The 11,311-nt window shown below is 38.2% G+C and overlaps 1 protein-coding gene across 1 annotated transcript in view; it reads left to right on the forward strand.

Annotated features, from left to right (window-relative positions):
* Nucleotides 1–9,699: 9,699 nt before the first annotated feature.
* LOC130552029 (histone H2AX-like) overlaps nt 9,700–11,311 on the forward strand; it is a 446,303-nt gene continuing 444,691 nt past the window's right edge. Inside the window, exons 1-2 of the mRNA XM_057330112.1 lie at nt 9,700–9,713; nt 10,790–11,173. Coding sequence (XP_057186095.1) covers nt 10,791–11,173 — 383 coding nt within the window. The 5' untranslated portion in view covers nt 9,700–9,713; nt 10,790. The remainder of the gene's footprint in view (nt 9,714–10,789; nt 11,174–11,311) is intronic.

Below are 11,311 nucleotides of genomic sequence, written 5' to 3' on the forward strand. Positions count from 1 at the left end.
ATGCTACTATTGGTTTAGAGGGGTGTGTCTATTAAAGACTATTAAATACTACTGGTTTAGAGGGGTGTGTCTATTAAAGACTATTAAATACTACTGGTTTAGAGGGGTGTGTCTATTAAAGAGATGGTTCAACCAAAAATGACAATTCTGTCATCATTTATTCACCCTCTTCTCATTTCAAACCTGTATGACTTTCTTCCGCAGAACACAAAAGAAGATATTATGAAGAAAGATGTTAACCGGCACCCATTCACTTGCATTAGTTTTGTGTCCACACAATAGAAGTAAATGAGTGCCAGCGCTGTTCAGTTACCGACATTCTTCAAAATATCTTTTTTTGTGTTCTGCGGAAGAATCAAAGCGGAATCAAATGCGGATGAGGTCATTCAGGTTTGAAATGACATGAGTAAATGAAGGAGGAATTTTCATTTTCAGGTGAGCTATCCCTTTAACAAACCATGTCTGACAAAGGAAGTAAAGGATTTTGTGTTTTCATGAGGGTTAAAGGTGTAATGATCATCCTAAGGGCAAGTGAACGTTATAGCGTGAGCAGGTTTCTTTCAAACGTATAAGATAACGTATTTATGAAACGCGCTCTGTGGAGCAGTTTGGCCGTTTAGGGCTACTGTAGAAACAACATAGTGAATTCCATGTAAGGAGATCCGCGGTGTATGTACACAGAAATAGCTCATTCTAAGGCAATAAAAACACAACGCTTCATTATGTTAGGTCTTTATACACCTCTGAAGACATAGTTATGTAAATTATATTGCATTTCTGTCAATGGATCCGCCAAACTACACACTAGACTGCAAACATTTAAAAGAGAAGCTCTCAAAAATCTTTTTATAGCTCAAAATGCTGTAGCCTATATCGTAATTGACATACTGAATACATTTTGCATTTTTGAGTGTTGAGTTCAGATCAGACTGATAAACATTCAGCAGCTGGGCTACAAATCACAGAAATGCACTTTTAGACTTTTCAAAGACAGATTTTATGATGTCAGAGTCAACAGCTGTGGTTAGCAACCGCATACCAACCAAGCCAACACATCTCTCATCCCCTTGAGGCTGTTTTTTGGCATCTGTAGACATTTTAGACCAAATGCAAAAGCATGAATCAAAACTTCTCATTTAAGTCTTCACCCTGGAAACTCTGCAAGGTGTAACATAGCTTATAACATTCCTTAACAAATACATAATACTTGTCTATTTTTTATTTCACAACAAACAATAGCAATTCAGGGCCAGATTTACTAAACAGGGCAAAAAAACACAAGAGCACAATTTAAAAAAGTGTTGATTCTAAAGTTTGCATCTGAAGAAGAAACTCCTACAAATGCATATGCAAAAAGGTTAGTCGCAAAAACAACTATGTACAAGCCTTTTCAGTGCAATTTTCACTGCGTGTCTTAATGGTGTGATGAACTGGGCTTGTTTATTGTTTTATACTGTTGTCTGAGGTCTGCTTATGACCTTCGCTTGGATTTTTCATTCAAAAACATCAAAATCAATAAGTGATAGGCTAGTTTTGAGGCCGGCTTGACAAACGATCGGTTTGAATGGGCGTTCCGCCATGAAGACTTGGAAGTAAACGCCCACTACTATGATTGGATAGCAGTTTGCGTAGTAAACTTAGTTGGAATTTCTGTGAATTTGATTAGAGACGTAACGTTAGGTTACACATTATCACCATTCGCACGAGATTAGTATTATCTGGGGACCTCGTGTGATTTATACATGATATATGATATATGAGCCCGCCAGATCACAGAGATTCGCACGGGACTAATATTATCACAGGACCTCGGTGTTTGTCAAAATATGGTAGGTCATTTGCGGGGGAATTTTTACTTTACAAATTACAGACATGGCCGATTCGCACGGGATTAAGATCACAGACAACCTCTGCAAGTACTACAAATGACTAGAGTCCCCAGGTAACACTAATCCCATGTGAATAGTGCTCAGGGCATATCAAGCGATCTCTAACAAAGCAATAGTGACGCATAGTGCAAATATGTTGTACTCACATAAGATTGCTGCGCCATTCCTGTCGGATCCAATATTGACGGCACAGCACTGCTTTTTAATTTTAGTCTCTCTGAAAATCCATCGTCAACTTCTGCCTTGTTCACAAAGGAATCCGCGATAATGTTTTACCCACGTGAGCTGGAACCTCTTTAAGAATAAACTTCACCCACGCATTACTAATGTGGGAATCCGAAGGAAGGTTATGCAGCGACTGTGTTCTTCCACAACCAAGCACTGACTCCACAATATTTTGCGATCTTTAACGGCATGTTTATTGCTTGCTCGCTGTATCTGGTTCCGCGCAACTTGTGTTACTTCAGAACTGTCATGCGTGAAGCAGTGGGCGGGGCGAGAGAAGTAGTCGTTGATATTCTCCTGTGGAGACGGTGTTCAACCTATCAATGACGTCATAGATTGGTGCATTCCAGGACCTGGCGTTCGCTGAGCCTGGTGTCAATAACAGTTGTAATTTCAGTAACAAGGGCTTTTTCAGTTCTGACACTTACATGATGTTCGCTTGAAATGATTCCGTCTTATATAACAAAAGCTCGGGTTAAAATTGAGGTCTTAATTCATCGCCCCTTTAAGTAAATACCAATAGTCGTTTTTTTCCTGCCGCAAACTAATGTTTGTATATCTGGCCCTTAGAGTTTAAAGAGGTACTTAACAGAAATGCAATCAATTGATAAACAAAAATGTTGGCCAAGATAAGATTGTTCTGGGCCATGCGTCCAATGTCATTAATCTCAGAAGAAGCAGAGATGTACTGTATTTGTCAACATTTAATCTATTAAAGACCACTATGTTGTTTGTTGTTACTGTCACGGTCTGAGCAGAGGAACCCAAGCGCAGGCAGGCAGTGAAGGGGTTAACAGATATTTATTTGAAACAAAACAGAAAACAGAACAAAAACACCCACAATGGGGGGGAAAAACAGAACTAAGAAATATATATGTATAAAACAAAAGACTTCCCACGAGGGGGACAAAATGAAAACATGAACAATAAACTAAACTAAACTAAAGGACACGACCAGACATCTTAAATAATACAAGGCACAAAACAGGACCACGGATGACAACACGAGCATGAACACAAACACCACGCAGTACACTCACATACATAGTACAATACACGAGCACAGGACAAAGAAACAAGAGGGTATAAATAGAGACGACAAACGAGGGATAATTACATGGGGCAGGTGAGGGACATTAAACACTCAGGGAAAGATAACGAGGAAACGAGATGGCGGGAAACAGAGACGAGACACTGGAGAGAACGTATATTATTGTCAAAAGGACAATAATATGTTTCTCTCCACACATAACCAAAGGCTTTGCCATTGCTCTGCTACATGACCAAGAAAAACATGAATAAGGAAGCAGAGCCATGACAGTTACAGCAGCAGCAACTTGTAATAGTCAATCATTTGAAATAAGTTAAAAGGCTTTTAGAGATTTTTAATGTCATTATTATTTATTATATTTTTAATACACAAGCATTTACAATACAAATATTAGTTTTGATATATGTCAAAAATAATATTGGTACTATCAACACAATATTGGTACTGTAAATGCTTGTTTATCAAATATCATTATATCAATATGTTAGGATACAATGAACAAAATAAATGAATTTGAACCAAAACCGATAAGTAAACACTGAAATTACTAATGAATTAAAATTAAATGTGGTGGTCCAGATATCAGTCTACACAATCACACCAAATTAGACTGTTATTGTGGCTTTGCTAATGCTGTGGCTACACGGATGCGTATTTTCTCTTGTAAGAATTGTCTGGGTTTTGGCAGAACTGTCTGCTGTTGGCAGCAACATCACAGAGAGTGTTGGGACCAGTGTTGGGTAAGTTACTCTCAAAAAGTAATTAATTACTAGTTACTAATTACATATTCAATAGTGTAATTAGATTACTGTACAAATTACTCTCTCCAAAAAGCATTTAATGACTTATTACTCATTACTTTCTATATCCTATATCAACCTTGATTAGTTAAGTGATTCAAGGATAGACATGAAACGGCTCTTTTAATTCATTCAAATAAATAATATTAAACTACATAAAGTAGTATTATTAACTGACCAAAGTAGTACAAATGTGAGAATTATACATTAAAGCACAGATTTTAAAGTTAGACTCTGAATTTCGATGTCAGTTCCACTATTACACACACATATATTACACAAAGTATTTAGTTTAATTACATCAAAAGTAACTGTAATTAAATTACAGAAAAAATAAGAGTAATCCCTCACTTTACTTTTTCAAGGGAAAAGTAATTAAAGTACAGTAACTAATTACTTAGTAACTAGTTACACCCAACACTGGTTGGGACTATATTTATATCCAGCCTAATAAAAATATTAGAACTTAAAATTGGACTTTATATGTTAACATCTACATAAAGTTAAACATACATAAATTTGTTAAAATTGTAATGGTCGGAAAGAATTCCATTAATGTTAATATTTTAGCTTTCCTTTGGCTCAGTGGTTAGAGCATGGCACTAGCAATGCCAAGGCCATGGATTCGATCCCAGAGGATTGCACATAGTCAGAAACAAAATGTATAATACAATGCAATGTAAGTCACTTTGGATAAAAGCGTCTGCCAAATGCATAAATATAAATATATTATTGAACAAAAAATCAGCTATCAGTTATAAACTGATTGTAGTTACATCATACACAGGAAAACAACACTTCTTTGCCTCCAGCAACTTCTGTTCTGATCATCCTCACCAACAATCAATAAAACGGGACATTTGATCTTGCCCATCTTTTAAAGACAAACCCAGATGCACAAATTCATGAATGATGACAATAATACAAACAATATACTCATAGCATATTTGATCTTCTCCATATCTCAACTTTCTTGGTAGGGTCATCGGGAATTGGCAGCAACAAATCCCGCCAAATCAATCTCATCTTTTCATCGTATCGGGTTTTGTCGACATACCTTAACAGAATGAAATCGTTAATCAATAACAGAGGCAATGCTCTATAAAACTAGATTGATTTTTCTAAAGCATAATGCATCTTAATAGGTATGCTTGCAGTGTGTTTCTCACTGTTGGAGGGTGGCATAGACATCTGCCAAAGAGCCATCTAGCGAACATGATGTGGTTTCCATTCATACAAACCCATCGCAACACTGGATCTGGGCTTTTTATTTGTTGCATGAACTTTCACTGTCCTGCTGACTGTGTACCTGTATAATCTCTGAGTATGTATAAATGAAAATCAGTTGGATTAAAATAAAGATGTGCACTGCCACAACCTACAAAAATGAAATGTAATGTAATGTAAAGAGATGTGCTCTGGATTTATAACACAAGAAGAAAACAGACAATTCTTGTGAATCATTTTACGTTGATTATTTTGAAATTGAAAATCAATTGTGATTAAATGCACAGCCATATGGGTCATCCTCCACTTTGATGGCATGAAAATAAGAAAGAATAGACATTCTGCTCCAAATAAATGATACAGCTGTATACCGTAGTACCTCAAAGTAAGTGTTGTCCACATGCTCAAGTTTTCCCGAAGCATCCAGGAACCCGATGTAATCAAGGGCCAGTGAAACATAGCCATGGGATGCCAAGAGAGCTGAATGATGCTCAGCCCGACCGCCCTGTCCTCCACACAAGTCAAGCACAGCCTGAAAAGGTCCAGAACCTACATTAAAGGAAAAGTTCATCTCAAAATCAAAATTGTGTCATTTTTTACTCACCCACATGACATTCAAGACATCTTCGGAACACAAATAAATATATTTTAGGTGACATCCGAGAGATTTCCAGGCCTCCTCATAGACCTCATGGTTATAGTTGTTGTCAAGGTCCAGAAAAGTACTAAAGACATGGTTAAATTGGTCCATCTGCTCATAGTGGCTCAGTAGAATTTTTTTGAATCGACGAGAATATGTGCGAAAAACAAACCAAAATAATGACTTTGTTCTCCTTTGTCTTGTCAGTCTATGGTGCGCGTTCACGAGAGCACTTCGATGCATGCGCATTCGGTTGGGCAAGAAGTGCAAGTCTTCCTCAATATCAAAATCCTCAGACATTTTGTGAATATCAGCTTATATACAGCATGCGTCTGCTTGTAAACACAGAGTTGCACTTCTGGGTTATCAGTCAGAACGCTGGCGTCTGCCCCCACCGAATGCGCATGCGTCGAAGTGCTCTCGTGAACGCTCACCATAGACTGACAATTAGATTGATATTTGCAGACTTTATGTTTTTGTTTTATTTTATACAAGTATATTAATTTTAACCTTGCTAATTGTTATTAATAAAATAAAACTTATAGTTATACAACTACAAGTATAAGTCTGTTGACTGACATCTTTGAAGTACGAACAGTCCACGGAGGAGTCTTCTATTACTGGGTGTGAGTATTTCTAAATAGATGCTTATAGCTTAGGACAGATTTGAGTATCTTTGTTTACCCTGAGAATAAATAAAAATAGGCAGACGGTACTATCATTACTCAATAACACTGAAAGTCTTCGTATAGTGCTTTGACGATAACGATCAGTTTGCTTGGTATGCCGTATTTCTTCATAATCACCCACAGGCTTTTTCTGTCAATGGAATCAAACGCCTTTTCAAAGTCCATGAAGTGAACGTACAATGTGGCGTTCCACTCGTTGGCCTGTTCCAGGATGTTTCACAGGATGAAGATCTGATCAACGGTGCTCCTTCTTTCCTGGAGGCAGCCATCAACTCCATCCTGAATTCTTCTGATCAAAATCTTCCCAAGTACTTTTCTGACTATCGGTAAGAGGGTCACCCCTCTCCAATTCCTGCAGTCTTGTAGGTTTCCTTTTTTGGGGGGGATCTTGCAGATAAGTCTCTGTTTCCATTGGTCCGGTCAAAAAATTGTTTCAGTTCCTCACAAGAGCCATAGGTCTGCCTTAATCATCTCTGCTGTAACTTGGTCTATCCCATGGGGCCTTGCCAGTTCGCATAGACTGGATTGCCTTCTTGATTTCCTGTTTGGTAGGCGCTTCTAATAGAATCTGAAGAGTTTCTTCCCTCTCATTCTCTTCATCTTGTGGTGGTCCTAGAGGCTGTTCCCTATTTAGCATTTGGATAAAAGCATCGGCCAAATGCGTAAATGTAAATTATTTGGTGTGGATACCTATCCACCACCCAGGGGACGCCGTGCCTCTATGCCATATGGTCTCAGCGCGAGGACAACAATTTTAAGCATCTTTATCTGGACTCGTTGTATTCAAGGTATAGTTTTTCATACAAATGTTAAATTATTCAAAATGTAATTGAAACAGTGATTGTTACACAATTTTACTTTATGTTTAGGTTTCAGTGGACAGATAACTGTGACTCAAACTCCTTCAGTTAAAAAGGGTCAGACTGGTAAATATTTCACTATAAACTGCAAAACATACACTGACAAAATAGAGAGAGTGTGCGTCTCAGTTGTTGTAATTCATATAAACGTGCTAGACAACAGATCTAATGATGATCTTGATAGTAAAGAAAAAGGAAGCACTCTTTCCTAGAATGACTATTATAATCTTTGTGTATCAATGTAAACGAGCCAGTGGCTTTATCATAAAATGACCACTAGATGGTGATATATGCTTATATACATTTTCATGTATTCATTTGGCAGACACTTTTATCCAAAGCAACTTGTGAGACTACACTGGAGATTGACAGACGATGGGAGCTCAACGATCATCTCCTGGAGAGCAGTATTTATATTAAGGCTGCTGTTCTTGACCCGCGTTTCAAGAAGCTTTTCGTTTACTGACGAGCAAAGGAATGAGGCGTATACTGTGGTGGAAGAGTTTAGCTGCCAGGCCTGTGCAGGAGGAAGATGAGGACTGTGACTTGGTGGAGGAGCGTGATCGTGTGGACCCTTCAAAACAAAAAGAGAAGGACCAAGTCGTGTCGATGCTGTTGTCCTGTCCAGTGATGAAGAGTAGCAACAGCCAGAGGACAGTGAGATGATGGCTTAAATAAAGGACACCACGAAAAGCAATACAGGGCCGCTGGAATGGTGGCAAAAGAACGAGGAGAGATACCCGAAGCTGTCGAGAGCCGCAAGAAGGATCCACAGCATCTTATCTGACTACGTCCACACCATCAGAACGACTTTTCTCCAAGGGTGGATTTATAATCAGTAAAACCAGGAGCGCACTTATGCCAGCCAACGTTAACAAGCTGGTTTTCCTTGAAAGATCGATTTATTTCGATCAGGTAGTGGACAAGTCATTTCAAAACATTTCAGGCGGTTCTAATTAGATTTTTGGATGCTGTGAACATGTTTATCTAAAAAGACACTCCAGTTTAACGTTTATTGTTGTCTTTGCAGTTATATAGACAAAGTTGACAATTCTGGATATGCTTTCGTTATTTAAATAATTTATTTTAATTTCATTTATTTATCACTCTGGGTTATTTGATTTAACTATTTATTTTGTGTCCTGTGTTTTGAATATATGTTCCCTTGCATTTGATATGCACCTTGTGACTTAACTTCGTTTTTCATTTATTTTTATTTATTAGAAAGTTATATTCTGCTCTGATTTAATTCTGTAAATACATTTTTGATTATTTTCAGTGAATCAATGTTGCGCTGTCCTTGTGGTCGGTGCATCGAGTTTGCTCGCACAGTCCGATTTAGCCAAATTACTTTGTTTTGCCAACATGTGAAATGCAAATCCTTTCTGCAGTTATTTATTTGATCATTTTTAGGTTTGTTGATCCAAAATTTTGCTGTAGCCTATATCTTTGTGTGGAGTTGTTTTGTACATCGTGGCTTTAAAGTGTTACGAGGAATCGTTTAACGAATGTTTATCCGCATTGCATTTCATTGCCTTTCATTTAAGTTTAAAGAAATGACATTTTCAGTTTTGTCTATCACTTGACAGGCAGTTTTGGTCACTTTATTTTCTGTGTGCAGTCTGAATGAAAACAAAAGTTATTTTACGCACTTGTTGACCACCTGGTGTCGTTCCCTCAACACACGCACGCACGCACACACACGCACGCACGCACGCACGCACGCACGCACACACACACACACATCCCAACATGGCTACAGGTGTTGTGCTCTGGAAGAAATGCTATGAAACATCGAAGCCTCAATTCACACATTCATTCTGTTTGAATATTTACATACACTGGATTCTTAATTATGTTTAGGGGTTTCCCCGACTAAGGATTTACATATTCGATTTTTATTTGTCTATTTTTTTTTTTTGTCTATTTTTATTCGATTTTGTAAATCCTTAGTCGGGGAAACCCCTAAACATAATTAAGAATCCAGTGTATGTAAATATTCAAACAGAATGAATGTGTGAATTGAGGCTTCGATGTTTCATTGCATTTCTTCCAGAGCACAACACCTGTAGCCATAACACAGGAAAAACAACAGAATTATTAACTCCTTATATGCATATTAAAATGTTTTCATGACACAAAGATACAAAAATCATGGAATCTTTCTAACCATAAATATACTTACTGTAATATCAAACCCATGTAAAGTGTCTTGTGTCTGAACAGAGGCACTGAGGCATCTGCATATGAGACACAGAGTTAAGAGCAAATAACACAGTTACTGTAATATAAACATGCACAACAATGCCAAGGATACAGAGAATCAGCAAGTTAAAGTGAGCAATATTTTACAAGTCTAGTGAGTGAAGTTATACGACCCGTTTACCATAGTTTTACTACAGTAGCCATAGTTTGACCATGGTATAGGTACTACAACTATGCTAATACAACAGGTAAATATACCATTTTATACAATGAAAGTGTAATAACCACTTTGTTTTTGGCAGATTGATTACCACTTGCGTTGTCTGTAGAATATGTAGAAGCAGCCATTTGAACTGCTTAAAAAAACACTGCATTTATTAATTACTGCCATGGATGTCGTCTATGCTCTGAAACGACAGTATGGTTTCGTTGGTTAATCGACTTTAATTCGACATAACACAAACGACTCATTTAAGAGCCACCTACGTTCTGAAACAAAAAGCTTATGTTTATATCGTAGTTTTAGTTTGTGTGCTGTATCTTGTGAGATGCTAGCAGGGGCGTAGCACAGAATAAGAAAGCAGCCAAGAGTCCCAAGAAAGCAGCTAAAAGTCCCAAGACTAAGGCTGCTAAGATGGCAAAGCCTAAAGCAGCTAAGCCTAAAAAGGCCGCCCCGAAAAAGAAGTAAAGTTCATCTTTACTCTTTTCCTCCAAAAAGGCTCTTTTCAGAGCCACCCACCAGTCCAGTAGAGAGCTTTTCTTCAAAACAAATGAATATGCTAAGTAATTTGATTAAAATTATGTATGTATGTTATGATCATCAGAGCATTTTAATTCACAGTCAGCGTAATAACTGAAGTTGCGTGGTCCGTATAAATGTTTGCTTTTGTTCATAATATTGTTTTCCAATATACACGTCTCAAGAGACCGCATATAGCAGATATAATGTAAACTTCAGCGCTGTAAAGTCGCTGGATGAAAGCGCCTGTCAATACTAATGTTAGGCGAATAAAAACTGAAAAAGGCGGGCAGAATGAAAAAAATGTGCGGGCTTTGGAGTGAAGGTCAGTGGTTGGTTAGAACTTTACACACACTCCAACCAAAAGGAGAACAAGAGGCGGCAAGGATAAAAACTGGAAATCGCAACGTTGGGTCATATATTACTTCTGCTTTTGTGGTTGCGATTAGCAAATTATAACCGAAAATGAGTGGAAGAGGCAAAACCGGCGGCAAATCAAGAGCGAAGGCCAAGACTCGGTCTTCCAGAGCGGGTCTTCAGTTTCCCGTTGGCCGTGTTCACAGGCTGCTTCGTAAAGGTAACTACGCTGAACGTGTCGGTGCCGGAGCTCCAGTTTATCTCGTAGCTGTTCTCGAGTATCTTACCGCTGAGATCCTGGAGTTGGCTGGAAACGCTGCTCGGGACAACAAGAAGACTCGTATCATTCCTCGCCATTTACAGCTGGCGGTGCGTAACGACGAGGAGCTGAACAAACTGCTGGGCGGCGTGACCATCGCTCAGGGTGGTGTATTGCCCAACATACAGGCGGTGTTACTGCCCAAGAAGACCGACAAACCCGCCAAAGCCAAGTAAACAACTTTACCCAAAACTTGAACACCCACTTGAACTATAAAAGCGTTTTCCTTTCGAGTAATTTCTCAATTGTATATGCAATAAAAAAGGTAAAATACACTCATGATATTGTAGTATTTAAGTGATTAAGAAGT

This window comes from Triplophysa rosa, linkage group LG3 (assembly GCF_024868665.1).
Source record: "Triplophysa rosa linkage group LG3, Trosa_1v2, whole genome shotgun sequence".
Taxonomy (NCBI): domain Eukaryota; kingdom Metazoa; phylum Chordata; class Actinopteri; order Cypriniformes; family Nemacheilidae; genus Triplophysa; species Triplophysa rosa.